The sequence below is a fragment of the Phyllostomus discolor genome, chromosome 12 (genome assembly GCF_004126475.2).
Source record: "Phyllostomus discolor isolate MPI-MPIP mPhyDis1 chromosome 12, mPhyDis1.pri.v3, whole genome shotgun sequence".
In the NCBI taxonomy this organism is placed as follows: domain Eukaryota; kingdom Metazoa; phylum Chordata; class Mammalia; order Chiroptera; family Phyllostomidae; genus Phyllostomus; species Phyllostomus discolor.
Genome location: NC_040914.2, coordinates 40654774 through 40672781, shown reverse-complemented (window position 1 = coordinate 40672781; position 18008 = coordinate 40654774). Strand labels below are relative to the sequence as shown.

Below are 18008 nucleotides of genomic sequence, written 5' to 3'. Positions count from 1 at the left end.
ATACCAATATTATCCAAGTTATTTAATGAGATATTGGAAGAAATAACACTTTCTACCACATATTTATGAAACCAACATTATTACCATGTGTGCAAAATTTAATGAAAACAATACGAGAAATAAATTTAAAAAATATATATACCTAAAAAATACAGATGCACAAACATTTAATAAATATTTTCAAAATGACTCTAGAAGCATGAAAAAAATAAAGTAAGTCCTAAGCAAATACGGTTTCTCCCAGCAACGCAAGGTTGGTTTTCATCCAAAAATCAATCAATGACACACTAGCAGAAGAGTCTCAAAAGCATCGAGCTGAGTAAATAAAGCAGAAACAGGAGCACACGCTTTCTGAGCCCAGTTACATGAAGTTCCAGCAATGACAAGTATAAGTTACTGTGACAAACACAAGACCAGTGGGTGCCTAGAGCTGGTCGCAGATAAGGAAACGGGGATGTCGGTAGGGGACCGGGACACTGAAACCTCTGTAGGAAAGTAATGGTTCCCAGTGAGGGGCCACTGGTTCTGCTCCACAAGGGGACAGCTGGCCATGTCTGCACAGATTCCTGGCTGTCACGACTACAGGCAGGTACTACCGGCATCGCATGAGTCGAGACCAGGGGTGCTGCCGAACACCCTACAATGCACAGGATGGCCCCCTCAACAAAGAACCACCCAGCGCTCGGTGTCGACAGTACCGAGGTTGACAAGAGTCTGAGCCAGAGACGCCATCCTTGCTTCAGGAACCCACTGCGTGTCTTTAACGCCGACATACGCCCACAGTCATTGCCTAAGGACCTCACAGCGCAAGTTCAAACTCGTACCCCGTGCCCTTGATGAGGAAAAGAAGACTGTTGGTTCCCATTTTATCACGTTCCCTGGAAATCCCCACAGATGGTCTTATTCCTGGGCTGATGCTGAGCTTGTGAGGAAGTACCGATGTCAGGGAGATCGTGGGGAGAGGCAGGTTGTATTTCTGGGTTATATTTTGGGGTTGATCACGGACAGCTGTTCTCAACCCATCTGTGGGTGACTGGGGAGCATCCGAGGAGTGTGAGAACACAGAAACTGGTTTGTAATGGTTGCTGGCCATGACTGACGGCGGTCAATGAGATTTCAAATGAATGATGACTCGGTGATCCAACTTGGACGTCAGCCTCATGGCTGCCACTATGGCCCCTTTTAGGACATCATTTCACAAAAGCTGAAAAATAAATTAGCACGCCCATGACCTGCTTTCTGTGACAGTGTATATGAACTGGAAAACCTACAAGTTATGTTGCCACTTTGTCTTACCATTAGCTTCTCTGGGGGGGAAAAGTAAAAAGAATCCTATTAAAATTAAGAGACAACAAAAATTGAGAAAAAAATAATTAAAATAATTAAATGCCTATCCCCTTTCTGTTCTGGATCCCTTCCCATCCTTAGCTGCCCATTGTTCAGCTTCAATGTGCTGCACACAGGGTGGGCTGAGAGTAGGGTCACAGTTGTGAGCACCTGAAACAGAGAGCTATTCCTGTATTATCATTAATTTTTTAATTTAAAAACCTACTTTTACCCCATCCTGTACATGGTTAAACTAAAGAGTTCAAGTGGAAATACAACTTCTCACACTGACCAGGAGCAAGGGATCAAGGCCACTCCGGGCTTTAAGTTGGTGAACACTATTTTTCTAATATTCAGTTCCATATTTAAAAAAAAAAAACCACTTTGATCCAGCAAGTCCCCTCTGGGATTCTAACCTATTAGTTGGAAATATTGGTGATGGGTTGGAAAAATTTTGTACATGAAGGTATGATCCCTAGGGTTGCATAAAACGGCAAAAAAGGTGGGAAGCAACCTAAATTTTAACAATTTTTAGTAATCTCTACTTATAATTGTAAAAGTAAATTTACTTAAAGTTCTAACAACTTCAAGTAAATTGTACTGCAATAAATGCAATGTTGGAAAAAAATGCAATTGTTAGACACGTGAAGTCTTCAGAGAGTTGTGGGAAATTCTTATAACATTATTTTAAAAATGAATAACCCATAAACATATGCACTGATTGACAAGGTCTGTAAAAAGCATACCACCACCCTGGATGGTGTAGCTCAGTGGATTGAGCGTGGGCTGCGAACCAAAGCATCGCAGGTTCGATTCCCAGTCAGGGCACATGCCTGGGTTACAGGCCATGACCCCCAGCAACCGCACATTAATGTTTCTTTCTTTCTCTCCCTCTCCCTCCCTCTCTCTCTCTCTCTCTCCCCCCTCCCCCCTCCCTCTCTAAAAAATAAAGTAAAATAAAATCTTAAAAAAAAAGCGTACCACCAACCAAAGTCTAGAGAGACACATCGAAATGACAAAGAAGTAGTACACACAGGGCCACACATTTATGGGCTATACGGCTTTCTGTGTTTTTTTCCCTGAACTTTTCTGTAACATGGTTTGGGGAAAAACATATACATATTTATACGTGCCTGTATCTATACGGTATTTGCATATAAATAGAGAGAGAGAGAGCTGCGCATAAGATAGGAAGTGTGAGAAATCATCTGGTGGGCGTGTGTGAAAGAACCAAGTTTGACCCAAGCTCCCGGTTCTTCAATCTAAATAGTACCAAATGCACAGATTTGCATTAGGAAGTTAGCAGCAATAAGAAAACCTGTAATAAGGATTCTGGAGTGCACAGAAGAACAAGCATTATAATTTAAATTAGACTAGAAAGAGGACAAGGTCATTTGTCTCCGAGCAGTAATGACTGTGCCGTTAGCAAGTCCCTCATAAGGTCAATGCAGCAATTTCACATTCCTTCTATTAACGGTCTGATCACAGAACCAAGCCTTTCGCAGAGGGAACTGGCCACAGGATGGATCTGCCACGCCAAACTCTGCCTCTACGGTTTCTTCCTTCACATCCCAGGAAGTCGTTTCCCCGCCTCTGCCTCGCGTCCCCACGCATATGCTCATCTTTTCTCTCTCACACACACCTCAAGATGATCTCTGTTCTCACGGCATTTCCGGTCCTGAACCGGGTCCAGGAAGCTGGGGGCCACCCCTCACTACCCTGTCCAGCCCATCATCGGCTCCGGTCAGTCCCATCCCCTGAATCTCTCTTGAATCCTCTTTCCCGCCTGCTTCCAAAACCTCTGCCTTCCTCCAGCCCAGGACGGTTCCAACAGCCTCTGCCTGGTCCCCCTGTCGCCAGGCCCATCGCGGCTGTCAGGAGGCAGAAATGACCCCATTCCTTCCCTCTTGAAGTCATCCCGACAGACACCTGGTATCTTTGAAAACAAACCCCATCTTGCTTATAGCACAACAGGCTCACTCCGCCTGACCAGTGCATATTTCGACCACAATTCTCCCCCAAGTGCCCGGGAATCAAGTCACATTACCGAATGGAACGAATCTCTCTTAGCACAATTAGAATGAGCTGGAAAAAAGCAGAAACACCAGTTTTCTCATTCTGAGCATTAAGATAATTTCCACGTAATCTAATATCACATTCACATTTTAACAGCCCTGCTTCACATTTTAATCATATTACATTACCAGTTAAGTAAAAACCCCTAAATATTTTTTATGAACCTTGTACTTGAGTGATTTTTTTTTTAATTTTAATCAAATGCAGCATTCCCCGATTATCCTTATTAAGTTCCTCTTTGGATTTTCTTGCCCCAGATTACATTTTGCTAAGATCTTTTCAGACACAAATTTGCCATGTAACACGATAACGGCTTATCCCAGCTTGGCGGCACCGGAAAACTCCATAAACACGCGGCAACGTGGCGTAATTAAGGAACAGAGGATTCTAACTAGAACACGGCTTGAATTCCAATCCCACCACAGACCAGTCGTCAAGCATTCAGAACGCCACTTAAGTCATTTTCCATCTCGGTTCCCACATCACTAGGCCGAGTATCACCATAATGAAGAGAGATGATAGTTAGGATGATTCTGGTACTGAAGACGTGTCCAACACTACACGTAATGCTTTGCACACCAACACGCTGAGAAAGGTGCGGTCACTGTCCCCCTGGTGCTGCGGACTACACTAAAGGTTAAAAGGAGTAAGTCACTGACCCAGAAATACAGTGGATAAAGGACAGGACTAACTCACACAACTGCTAAAGGCCACGTGAGTGTACCTGACTTCTTCCTCCTCATGGGTCATCCGTTGCTCAAACTGACAACTGTTAATCTTACTGACCCCCTAGTGATGGGGATTAAGGTGGTTTCTGCTCTTTCATCAACAAGCAGTGACACCCTTGTGCATATATCTTTGTGTTACTTTTGGAATTAAATTTCTAGACGTGGACCTTGAGGTTCAGAAGTTATGAGTATTTTTGTTGAATATTATTAGTGTGTGCCATATCATTTATAATAAAAAATACTAAAAGATATTCTTGGAAATTGAATAGGACGTATCTCAGGCACCTCAGGTGACATCAGCCCCTGGAGACATCCGCCCCCCAAAGGCCCTGCCTCAGGCGCCCCCAGTTCTGCCTGGGCCCCATGGTTCCAAGGCAGGGGCTGACCAGGAGCATGTCCAGGAGGACTTCTTTCCCTGGGGCTTCCACAGAGCTGGGCGGCTCGCCTCGCGTCTTGAGTTTCCGGCTGCTCCCACCATTGCTGGACTTGGAGGAGCGGCTGCAGGTGGCGCAACCCATGCACGCGGGTCTCTCTCTAGGGACACACTTTGACTAACGGGAAAGAGGAGGGGCACTGTGCACAGCAGGCAGGCAATCTCTCCTTCCTCCTTCTCAACGGCTTCTCCCAGCCGTAGCTCCGCGGGCAGCCTGCCCAGGCACAGCTCCCACAGCCGAGCAAGCCTACCTGACCGCTCGGACCTGCACGGTCACGTGACACGCTGCCTGGCTTCCCACCTCGTCCCTGACTCGCTGCCCTCGTCTCCCACTTCCCCTCCTCCCACTGGGCGGTGTGCTGACTCCCTGAGGCAACGAGGTGCGTGAAAGTGCTTTGAGAATTATAAACCACTACGCAAAGAGAGAGAAGGCATTCTTATGACTGTGACGTTTATTGTTTCGATAAATAAAATGTCACAAAATAAGCAGGATTCCTCTTGTACACATTTTGTTAGTCCATTACCAGCCTAAGAAGGATTACGAAACGTGTCTGAGCTGATTCTGTGCTGGCCTTCCAGGAAGGGTAGTTGCCTGTGAGCTCAGTTAACGCGGAGCTCCAGGGAAACACGGGGATGCACGTTTCAGTGTACTCCTAAGGAGGGCGCGCGGGGAAATGTGCGCCAGTGCCTGGTGCCCTCGGGGGCACAGCCCAACTCGCACCCCCAGGGTGGGGATCCCCGGGAGACGGAGAAACAGGGGAGAGACAGAAGTAGCATGAAAGGAAACCAAGATGGAGGAAAAATCAAGGACTCCCTAACCCTCCCGACATTCGAATAACTGTCTTCTGCTTCTCCGGTTTCACACGCGCACACACAAAGCGGCGCGTGGATAACTCACAGTCAGCGCACCCAGCGCTGGGGGAGGCCTCACCGGTGGCGGCGTCTGCACTCGGCACCCAGCTGCTTCCGTACGACTCCGCTGTTACTGCTTAATTAACGGCCCTTCTGGCTGAACTGCAAACTCGGGGAGAGTGGGGAGCTGTCAGTTCCACTCTCCGTCATATTCTTGGCACCTAGCATGCGGCCCGGATTTTTTAAAAAATGTTTATTGAATGATGAATGGAAGAAAGAATGAATGACGAATGGAGATAAATCGACCCCGTGTCTGGACCGCACTCAGTGTTTTTTAGGTTCCTGCCACGAACTTCAGCTTCGGACAAAGTAGATCCCCCCTAATGAATGTGTTAGCCAATTAATAAAACAATTATAAATTTATATCAGAATACCCAATGCCTGCCTTCTAATAACAGGGTTCAAAATATGTTCCCAAGTATTCTCTCATTTGCATTCAGGGAGCAGGGCCCTAGAAAGAGAGTTTTCCTGCCTGGTTTTTAAAACCAGAAATCACTGCGGCGTCTCCACTGGAGTGCAGACATGGCGGAGAATATTAAAACCCTGGCCGGAGGAGTGGAGCTGTCGCCTGCTGCTCACAGTCAAGGAGGGTGCTGTGGTGTGGGGTCTGTTCCATGGCAACGGGGGAGAAGACCCCGCCGGTAACTCTTGCATAGCTCTCCTCTGCAAATTTGTCACAGGACACTACTCCAAGCAAGGCAGTCACGCGGCAGGGATCAAAGGCCTTTCTCTCACGTTCTGCCGGGCCTTTTCCCTTGCTGCCACTACATAAAGCCCTGGATTAGATCAGTTCTTTCTTTGGTTTCATTTCTCTTCTTTCAGGGTCGCTTGCTCACTGCATTTGCACTGATCGCACGGGGAGAGGAAGATTCACACACATAAGCCTCCCTTCTGCCCCTGGGTCCTCCGAAGCCAAATTATTTTTAAAGAACCAGAGGCCATGTGAGGCTCATTGGATTACTTTTGATACAAGGAGCCACCTTCTACAAGGGCATTTAAAACCCACAGTTCCAGAGCTCTGGCCGTCCCAGGAAAGGCCCCTGCTGGCAGCCTTGCGAGCATCTCTGCCTCTTGGTTTTGACTGCATTCCTTTTCGTATTCTATCGGAATGCTGACAGACATTACGGACTAGAGGGCTACGGAGGAAAGATAATATTTCAGCACCTCATTCAGCCTGCAGTGAGCCAATATGGGGTTCGTGATGTGCTTTGAAATAATATAAAAAAGAAGCTAAAAAAAAACAAAAACAAAAAAACTTGCTGAATCGCAGTAAGAAAGGAAAGGATAGTGCCCTGAATGGTTCAGAGAGTGGTCTATGCAAAAATGACGGATTGGGATCTGAATTTCGTGTTTGCATCAACAAGGAAATGAAGTGGCCTTTGGGTGGAAAAACAGGCATTTGGAAAATTGTCCTCTTTCCCAAACCCTGGAAAAGAGAAGACAGTTGAAGAATATGGATGTGAGGGGGGAAGAAAACCCCAAGAAGCTCATCTAGCATTAAAATGTTGGCACAAATCAGGCCCTGGCCAGGGAGCTTGGTTGGTTAGAGCATCACCCCAATACGCCGTGGTTGCTGGGTCAATCCCTGGTCAGAGCACATATGAGAAGCAACTAGGGAATGCATAAATGAGGGCAACAACAAATCGATGCCTCTCTCCCCCATTTCCTCTCTCTCTCTAGAATCAATCAACCAAAAAAAAATGTTACAACACATTGAAATCCAACACCTCCTTCTGGCTCAAAAACATTCTGGGAACAATGTCTTTGCCCTTCCAGAAAAGCCAGAGCTCCCCAACGTCCTTTTCATGACCCCTACCCCTTTCTCACCACGCTGTCCCCCAAGGTTACTCGAAATCAGTGCTCTCCTGGGATCAAGGATCACAGGCGGATCATGTCCGAACTCGGATTCTGACACGGCGGCCTGCGAGTCCACTCCTCACACATCCCCGGCGGCGCTGACGCGGCTCTCCGTCTACACGCCCACCTGTGAGCGGCAGCATCCTGCAGGGTCGGTGTCTCAGGCAATCACCAATGATTTGGACTGAGTCACACCCATCCACACTTGATGCAATGCACCGCTATTCCTGTGCTAACCGATACGTGGGCAGAAACAGTCAGCCGTCTGTGGACCCTGATTTTTGCCGAGTCCAGCCAGGCACTTCTAGAGCTGATTTCAGAGTGGAAACTGGGGAGCTGTGAATTGCCCTCCGGGAAACGTGGATTCGATACACAAAAGCAGGAGCCCTTAATCTTTGGGGGAGGTCTCCCATCCCTACAAGAGTATCTTAAAAACTACAGCTCCTCCCCCGCAGAAAGTGGTCCTATAGGCACACTCTTGTATATAATCATATCTATTCCTAGATTCTTTTGTTCTACAGGCAATTTAAGAAATCTTGACCTAAGGGCACCCCAGGAGTTACAAACAAACACACACACACACACAAATCTTTAAACTCTCATTGAGATATTGAACAGTTTTTAAAAAATAAAGTCGATGGCCTGAAAAGCACAGATGGTCTAAGAAGATCTCCAAATGTTCATTTTCTTGACCAGGAGCTAAACAGAAGGCAAGGCCTGTTCATTGTCTGTTTCGGGCTTCGGGACACGGTGTCGTGAGGACAGAAACACAAAGCTCCTTCTGGTTCCTGGTCTACACACTCCGAGCTTTCTCGCTGGACCCAGGGTACTAGGTTGTACGGTGTATCCCCAAAGCTCACGTCCCTCCCAGCACCTCGGAATGTGACCTTCCTTGGTGACGGGGTCTCTGCGGATGTCGTTAGTGAAGATCATGTCCTACTGGAGTCGGCTGGGCCTGCATCCACCATGCTCTTGGGAGGAGCAGGGAGGACCGGGGAGGGGAGGCGGAAGCGGAAGCACACAGTGGACCAGGCCGTTGACGACATAGGAAGATACTGGAGGGATGAGTCTCCCGGCCAAGGAACACCAAGGATTTCTGGTAATACCACAGACCCAGAGAGAGAGACATGAAACCGATCCTCCACAAAGCCTTTAGAGAGAACACAGCATCGCTAACACCCTGATTCTGGACTTCTAGCTCCCAGAAGTGGGAGAGAATAAACTGATGTTGTTTCGGCGCCCTAGTTGGTGGTCACCTGAGAGGGCAGCTGCAGGAGACAGCCCGCCCAGCCCCGCTTCAGGACCCCAGCCGCAGGGTGAGAGGCCCTGCACCCAGCTCCAGGCTCCAGTCCTCTGTGGGGCCCCACCCCCTGAACGGCCTGCAGGAGCAGAGTGTGAAGGAGGCAGTGCTGGGGCCTGGAAAGCCGAGCCCAGATGAGCTCATTTCTTCTGTAAAATTCACCCCTCCCCGACCACCTTCAACAGCTGAAGTGTTTGGTTTCACAATTCATATTCTCTAATCTGGGCCTATTTCAATACTGCCATACACTGTTGTGCAGGAGGATTTTGGGGGTGTGCTTGCTGCAACACCTGCGAGTGGCGAGGAGGGAACTGGGCAGAGGAGGAAGTTGAATCGCGATGCAATTGCAGCACCGGCCCCAGCCAACTGACTCAGTAAAGAAAGAGCTCTCGGGCTGAATAGCCTTTTGGAGTTTGCCCAACAGAGGCAAAGAAGCCAAGCCTTTGCATCCCCCGCCCCCAAGACCGGCCACTGGCTGCGGGCTGCTCTCACGGAGGACCCATAGCTTTGGCAAGCCCGCTTCCATTCAGCTACAAGCAATTTCCGGTGATGGATGCAGGGTGCGCCTGGGCCCTGCAGAGGGATCTACACAGTGGGCTGTAGCACCCCTGCCTGGCATGTACTGTGGAAGCTTTTCTGTCTAATCATCACCCGTTATTAGAGTGTGGCCACGGGAGAGTCCACACCTGGGCTGGAACCGTCTTACGCTGGGCAAGAAGCCACCAGATGCTCCCAAACCGTGTATACAGTGACACGTCTGAAAGGTCTCAGCGCTGTGATCTCATGCGTGTCCCTCGCCCCCACCCCACGTTTTCCAGCCCCACCCTTCAGCTCTCCACTCAGAACGGGCCCTGCCCCACTTGGGCCGCAATGACTCTCCTTTTCTGTCCCCCGCAGGCGGAGAGGGCACCCACCGGACTGCCCGGAAACTCCCGTTCCATCATCCGCTCACTCATTTCTTCACCCACTCATCAGTCATCACACATCTTTAACGCCTCCTTTCTATCAAACAAAGTACTGGAAATTAAAAACTGAATGAGGAGACTGTAAGAGGCCTACATGTCCCGAGAAGGGTTGGGTTTCATCTAGACATAATGAAGACATTTGGAAGGACTAGGAGAGGTTCTGAGGCTGGAATGGGGTGGTGGCGGAAAGATGGATCGTTGCCGGACCCACACGCAAGGGGTCAGCTTGCAGGCAGGGAATGTAAACACCAGCTGACTCGCCCACCTTCTGCCCTTCCTCTAAGCCTAAGCCCCACTGGGCCGCCACGCAAGTGAGCGGCGTTGCCAAGAAGCGTGTCAACAGCCTTCTTGGGTGGGAGTTACTCGCGTTACTCTCCGAAGCCACAAGCAGCCCCTGGGGCCCAGTCACATGCCTTTGCATGTGCAAACACACCGCGGAGGTGAGTGACCCCAGACCGCGAGCACTCACTGTGAAGCACGCAGCTGTCCACACAGGCGGGACGCCTCTAAGAAGTGTGCCCCCAAAGGATACGTCATTCCGTTTTCGCTTTTCCCCTCAACAGCCTCAACAGCTTTGGACCCGTCTCTGATAGCTGCAGTACATCTCTCGGTGGGCGGGCCTTCCACACTCAGTACAAATTACGGCCCCAAGTACATAACCTACCTAGCAAAAGAGACTACATCCCAAAGAAACAAAAGCAGGGATTTTTTTTTTAAATAGCCAACTATAGACTGGAAAATAGAAGAGAAAATACCATATTAATAATAATTATTTGAAGGTAATAGCTTATGCTCTTTAATGCAGTTCCAACATAAATGTCACTGTAAGGAATGATATTTCATTTCAATACTAACAAATCAGGTACTTCGTGTGCTGGGGGAGAAATGATTGGAACGACTTTAAAGCCGCGTTAACCAGACGAACTGCAAAAATATTTAGATTCTTATGAAGGAAGGGAGGAATGCCTCTCGTGGGCGTATTTAAGTGTCCTCCATCTCTGGGATAAATGGTAATGCTAAACAAAGAATGGAAAGATGACCTTACAATAACAACCTCGGGACTCAGCTGGGAGTCGGCTTCTCCGTGTACAAAAGCCATTTGCAATATGTTCAGGATGGAAATGTCTGCACTGTTTTATCGCTCACAGAGTTCACTATATTCCTCAAACAAAAATCACCGAAACGCCCAACTCTGGGCCAGCTTCCTTCCTGGGCGGGGGGGGGGGGGGGGGGGGGTGCCCCCCCCAAATATAAAAGTACTCAGCATCCTCTCTCTTGCTCACTCTCTGCAGTTCTGCTCAGCTACTCAACCACATGTGGAAGGACAGCAAAACAAAGGGAGGGAGAAAACCAGTCCATTTGGAGAGGTGTTTAATATCGAGAATGGGACCGTTAAAGCGGAACAATGTCTAGCACTGGGAGGGCCTCCTTTAGCCAGTTCCTTGTCCCTGTAGAAAACGTCTCAGGGCAAATGCTGAGCTGAAATCTGAAAGCCTGTCCCGTCAGGCAAGATTTGTTTGGTCTCTGTCCTTCCCAACAGCCACTATGAACGGCGGGCGGGAGACGGAGTATCGGTGAGGGCCTAGCCCTGTGAGTCCCTCGGGTTTCAAACAAGAGCTGCAAAGGACCTGGAGTTTCCAGCTGACTTACCGTGAATGGCACTGACACGTATGGGACCAGAAGCTGGGAGCCTGAGCCGGCGCTTGGAGGAACAAAGTCCATGAACGTCACCAGTCCAACACGTCTGTGATGGACACGCGGAGCTGTCTTTTAAACAAGCAGCTGGCCCCTTTCCATCAAGCGGTATACAGCCAGAGAGGCACACGTCTATGGCCTTAAGGTCTTAGAGACGCAATAGTACAGGCTTATTTTTTTTTTTTTGCAGTCCTATGGGCTTTCAATATCAAGAGAGGAAACAGATTCCTGATCATATGATCTCCAAGGACATTCACATATGCATCTCTTTCGGCCTTTACAAGAACCTTGTATAGCGTGGAGAGGCACCTTTATTAGTATCTGCATTCGATGCGGAGCCATCTACAGGGTAAGTAGCTCGCAGCCCTGCTGGGAGGCTGGAGAGGGAGGGCTCCGGACGCCCAGTCCCCCGCCCCTCCAGCGATCTCCCTCTCCTTACTCTGCATCAACGTCAATGCGGGTAAGTAAGGATTAAAACAGTTGAACGATTCTGCCGAATGATTAATTAATAAAAACCGAGTCTTCCAAGCAACTGGTTAGACTAACTGGCTCTGCAACAGAATTAATGGCTCAAAATGGGCAGTTCGGGAGCTCTGGGTTGAAAACACCCCGTGGCCAGGTGGAAAGTCAGGCTGTGTTCGTGGCCCGTCGCTCCCCGAGGCCCTCTGATAGCGAACAGATTTCCACGAGCACGGGGCTGCGTCCGCGCCAACAGTCTCCTGGCTGTTCCAGGAGAGAATCGGAGCCAACGCGATGAGCTTGGAGGCGAGTGGAGTCCAGGTATTCTGGGGGCTGAATGGAAGTCAGCAGGGAGCAGCCTGCCGGTGTGCCTGACAAATGTGTTAAAAGCCTACCCTGCTGGCACTGGCACCCCGTCCCTTGTTTACCTGCCCTCGCGGGGGCTCGGGCCGAGCGGCTGGAACAGCCCGCCGCAGCAGTGCCCCGGCTGCCGGTGCAGTTCACAGAGCTGTGGAGGGAAGGTGATTTGCACAAGCCCTGCCACTCGACACTAGTGCACGCGTCCCAGAGCCATTCGTCTTGGGGAGACGCCGGGGAGACGCACCTCACGCACACGCTTCCCCGTGCCCTGGGGACAGAAGGTAGCAGGGAGCTGCCAACTGAGAGGAGCACAGGAGACAGAGAAGCACGGTCCTTAGATACAGCGACAACATCTATGTCCTAACCTACACCCTTCATGACGCACGGGGGACTAGTCAGTCTCCTGGTTGTAAAATGTTTCCGTGCATGGAGCAGCGCCGGGCGGGCGGCTCCATGAAAGCTGGGGGTGCGTGTCAGCGGGAGGCACCCTGCCGCTTGCTGGCGAAGGCAGATGACGGACAAACGAAATCAGCAGGCATGCCTGATTCGCCTCCAGGATCAACACAGACGGCGTTGCCAGTGAAGGCAGCCACTGAGCTGGTCCTTCTGCAAGATCAGAGAGCAGGGCCAGAGAGGCCCCGCGCCGTCGGGGCGCCATGCTGCTGGACGGAAAGACTGGGTATCCCGTGTGGCCTCACCTACCTTGTACGGGCCCTGGTTGCAGCCGCAGTAGCTGCTCTCCATGGTGTAGCTTCTGGACACCCCCATCTCCCTCCACACCACCACCCGGGCAGTGGAGGCTCGAGACTTCTCCACGACGAAGCTGCAGCTGCTCATCGTGAAGGCTGGTGCTAGCTTATCAAGGATTCTGGGAAGAGTCTACAATTAAAAACAACAACAACAAAAAAATTACCATGAGCGGCAGGTGACTGGGGATATGCCACCATAAAAACTGACTGCTCAACGTTTATTAAGCATCTCAATAGAGTCGACACTTAACGTATGCTACCGCAAATCTGGTATCAACCCTAAGACATGAATATCGTTTTAAACATCGTTTTAAAGATGAGGTCGCTGAGACTTGAAAGGGCTAGAAAGAAACAGCTACCAAGCGGCCTCGCCAACTCCAGATCCTATGATCTCTCAGCCCTGTCTTTCTGAGTCGCTGTGGACACGTGCTGGGAACGTGCGCTCGGCCTCCTACGGGGCAGGCCTGGGCCCCGTGGGGAGCCACGGACTTCACAGGGACCTGATGTTGACAGCCTCACTGTGCTCCAGCGCTGAGGGCCGAGCCGAGAACTGTGCCCTCACCTCAGTCATGCGGGCTCTGGATGACGCTTGAACAGAAACACTTGTTTCCTGAGAGCATGTAACTGCCAGAATGAGCTCTTCGGTCTCATCCTCGGCTCCATAAGTCTCAAGCTGGACCCATGATAAAACTCCTAAAAATCCATTACTCTTTGCATTCGTATATACCTTTTTTTTTCCCTCCCTAGGATAGAAAGCTTTGGGTGAGACCACTATATCTCCATTTAGAAGGCATCTGGCCTAGCTGGGTGGCTCAGCTGCTTAGAGCATCGTTCCAATAGGCCAAGTTCTCAGGTTCGATCCCTAGTCAGGGCACATGCGAGAAGCAACCACTGAATGCATAAATGAATGAAACAACAATGTTCCTCTTCCTCCCTCTCTCTCTCTCCCTCTCTCTTTCTCCCTCTCTCTTTCTCTCCCCTTCTTCCTCTCTCTCTCTCTCTCAAATCAATTTTTAAAAAGGCATCTGTACAGCCTTGCCGCTCCCAGAATAACAGAGAGGGGCTGTTGCAGCCAGCGGGCCCCCTTCCCCCCAGAGATGAAGACTCTGAGTTCGCCCACCAAGACTTTGGGTCAGCACAGGCCCTGCACCGAGACAGCCCGGAACGCCTGTGACGGTGACAGGAAGGGTTCTCACACCTCCGTGTTGACCAGATCTCCACAAACTAGCATGTATTATCGAGTTACATATGTTAGATAACAAACAGTAAAGCTGCAGGTTTTTGGACAAATTGCAGGGAGAAGGTAGAGGAAGAGAACATACTGATGACCATGTCAATTAACGAATTTTTTTTTTTTTAAGAATGGAGTTTTGGTCTTTTCTAGGACATTGAGCAGAGCTCTTAATATCTCTGGTTCTTCCGGTCCTCATGCTTAAAAGAAGCATTGCTAATTATATTGATATAAAAATGAATGTAATTGTTAATTATAGTAATATAAAGGTTAATACAATTGTTAATTATAGCAATGTAAAGATTAATGCAGTTGTTAATTATACTACAAATTACATAGGACAGATAAGTACACATTAACATAATTACTGCCAGGGTTGACTGTGATCTCTAGGTCCCCGCACCCTCCGGCCCACAGCGTCATCCGAACAAGGGGACTGGGACGCTCACGCCCTCCTCTGGGTCTCCGCAGCTGCCTCCTCATCGGTTTCTTCTGCCCACTCTCGTCCCCTTTCGTGGGATCCCACTGCCCCGGCCCCCCTGCAAAATGCTCACTGCAACTCCCCGTTCAATTACTGTTTACGTAACTACGTGTCTCTGTTGTATCTCGCAGCCTCAGTGCTCCGTGAGGGCGGGCCTTTGCCTTGTTCACACGAAATCTGTGCACAGGAAGCCATGCTGCCCAGAGCAGGTACATCCAGATCCCGAGGGGGCTGGTTAATAGACGTAAATAGACTATTCATAGATACTGCTGCTCTGGGACGGCATGGGTGGACTTGGAGACTATCGCGCTAAGTGAAACAAGCTAGTCAGAGAAGGGCAAATCCCACGTGACAAATACCAGTCTGTTATTATTTGTAGTTATTATATACACATCCCCAAGAAAACCTCACTTCTTCTCGTGGCTCTCGTTCAGCTTCTAGAAGCAGCCCTCAGAACGCTTGCTGAAGGCTGCCTGCTCAGGAGCAGACAGCTGGAACTGCGGCCCAGACCTCTGTCTGGACACTCCATACCACGCATCCGAAGACAGGGGTCACAGGGCCTGAGAGGTCAGGGCCAAGAGTCCAGGTCCCCCACGTACCTACTGAGTGACTCCAAAGAAACCCCTCGGCCTCCCTGAGCCACAGGGCCTCTCACCTGCAAATGGGCGAATTCGCACCTCCCTGTGAGAGCTCTTACAAGGAATAAATGAGAGGACGCACGTCGAGGGCATGACACAAATGGAGCCCCCGAGAAGGAATCTTCTGCATCTCAAGAGACCCCGAAGCCCATTTGTCCAATGCGGGGGAATTAGGCCCAGCCAGAGCAGGTGGGGGAAGGATGCTGATGAAATAATTCTGGTTTCGAGGCACCTTGCAGGAGCCTGAATGGCCTTTTAATTCATCTGGTTTTTGCAGACTCTTGTCAGTCCTGTCTGGTTTCCCATATTCGAAAAAGATGACTGTGGTTATAGTTTTGAAATCGTGTAAGTATTAAAATCATGTAAGGTAAATCTTTATTCTTCTCTTGTAAAATCTCTTTGGCGATTCTAATTCTTTTTGCCTTTTCATATAATGTCCACAAAAGTGCCTGCTGAGATTTTGATGGAAATTGTATTCAATATGGAAAAAATCGCTAAGAATGGCCACCTTTAAAACATCGAGTCTTCCAACCCACAAACTTCATAAATTTCTCTACATATTTAGGTCTCTTTAAATTCCTCCCAATAATGTTTTTTAGTTTTTAGTGTATTTTTCTGTTTGTTTCTAATTGACTTCATTTTTTCAATATTATGGTAAACAGATTCTTTTGGTCTTAATTTCATTTCTGGATTGTTCATTGCTAGTACACAAATGAAATCAACTTTTAATACTGACCCTGCTAAACTGGCTTATTAGTTCTAGCAGTTTATTTTCTAGATCACTAAGAATGTTCTAAATAAAATACCGTATCACCTGTGAATAAAGACAGTTCTGCTTTTTTCCCAATCTTTCTCTCTTTAATACTTTTGTGTCTTACTGAACTAGCTAGAACATCCAGTAAAACGAGCAGAAATGGTGAAAGCATTCTCGCCTCGTTCCTGATCTTATGGGGGAAACATTCCGTCTATGACACATTCCTAGATGCCGAATTCCAGGCTGAAGAATTCCCTTCCTGCTGCCAGTCTGTTGCGAGGTTTTATTTTGAAGGAACATTTAACTTTGTCAAATGCTTCTTGTAATCTGTTGAGATAATGATGTAGTTTTTCCCACTTGTTTATTCGCAAGGAGTGGAAGAGTGTCTGATTTTTTTATGTTAACATAATCTTACATTCATGCCATACACCCCACTCTGTCACAGTGGGTAATCATTTTTGTCTGCTGCTGCTGGGCTGGCTTGCTAATACTTTGTCAAGGATTTCTGGATAGCTGTTTGTGAGAGATATTGGCTTTATTTTCTTGGGATACCTTTTCTGGCTTTAATATCAGAGTAATTCAGGACTCAGAGAATGAGTCGGGAAGTGTTTCTATGCTTTTTTTTTGAAAGAATTTTTTTTACAATCCGTGTTAGTTATTTCTTGATGGTGTTGGTGGAATCCACCACCAGGTCATCTGGCCACACTGTACCTGTGAGGGGACTTTAATTACTGATATAGTTCACTCATCACACTAACAATGGGTTGTACTGGATATCAGGTCTTCTTGAGTCAGTTTGGGTAAGGTGCGTCTCCCTCAGAATCTACCCCTTTGTTGGCACAGACATTATTAACAGCATTCTTCTATATTTCGGAAGGTCGGTAGCAATGCCCCCTTTCATTCCTAATTATGGCACCTTGTGTCTCCTTCCTTTCCTGAGACACAGATTAACTAAGGGGCTATCATTTTCGTTACCCACTTCAAGAAGCCAAGCCTGGGTTCATGGGCTCTCTGCGGTGTGTCCATTTCCCGTGTCATAGATAACGGTTTTGGTTTTCTCCTTCCTTCCGTCAGGACAGGCGCCTCAGACTCACCCTGTAGCTGACATCCTCCGAGAGAGCGGACGTGCCCGCGGCGGACCCTGCCTGCCACAGGGTCTCCTTGACGCTGCAGCCATAGAGGAACACGTTCTTCTTCTGCGAGTGGCCGTGGAAGTCACAGAAGACCTGCGAGGGCCAAACGAAGGACACGGTCAGTCCAGGTCACCTCTGTTGAGTCCCTGGGAGTAAAGAACGTCACCTTTCTCAGGCAGGCACTGCTCACCAGGCAGGGTCAGCCACAGTGGCATCATGCGCGACTTCGGTGAGAGTCGTGCTGGCCACGTTACGGGGGGAAAGGGTTAGATGGGAAGGGGTTTAGGGTTGAACAGGATGTGAGGAAACACACTTGTGTGGCAGGAGAAGAAACAGGGTTAAAACTAGAAGAAGAAATAGAAGCAAAAGCGCTTTTTTTTAAACAATACCCTTTTTTTAAAGATTTTATTTATTTATTTTTAGAGAGGGAATGGAGGGAGAGAGAGAGAGAGAGAGAGAGAGAGAGAGAGACAGACATCAATGTGCTGTTGCTGGGGGTCATGGCCTGCAACCCAGGCATGTACCCTGACTGGGAATCGAACCTGCGACACTTTGGTTCGCAGCCCGCGCTCAATCCACTGAGCTACGCCAGCCAGGGCTAGCAAAAGCTTTTTTAAAAAGTATTTTATTTATTTACTTTGAGAGAGAGAGAGAATGAAAAACATCAATATGACAGAGAAACATGGATTAGGCGCCTTTGGACACGCCCCAACCTGGGAGCCAACCTGCCCCCCAGGCCGGGCCCTGACGGGGAGCTGTGCATCGGTGACCTTTCCCTTTGCAGGACGACACCCAACCCACTGAGCCACGCCTGTCGGGGTGGGCCAAAAGCTTTTTTTTTTTTTTTCAAATGAGCGTTTTACATCACTTTAAAAGTCCACAGGAAATAAAAATCTTTAGAATGTTTACTG

The 18008-nt window shown here is 48.7% G+C and overlaps 1 protein-coding gene across 1 annotated transcript in view; it reads right to left on the bottom strand.

Annotated features, from left to right (window-relative positions):
- Nucleotides 1-18008, bottom strand: part of LOC118497826 (cytosolic carboxypeptidase 4-like) — a 106369-nt gene that overhangs the window by 67861 nt on the left and 20500 nt on the right. Inside the window, exons 4-5 of the mRNA XM_036013552.1 lie at nucleotides 17059-17190; nucleotides 12814-12990 (exon numbers count right to left, since the gene is read on the bottom strand). Coding sequence (XP_035869445.1) covers nucleotides 12814-12990; nucleotides 17059-17190 — 309 coding nt within the window. The remainder of the gene's footprint in view (nucleotides 1-12813; nucleotides 12991-17058; nucleotides 17191-18008) is intronic.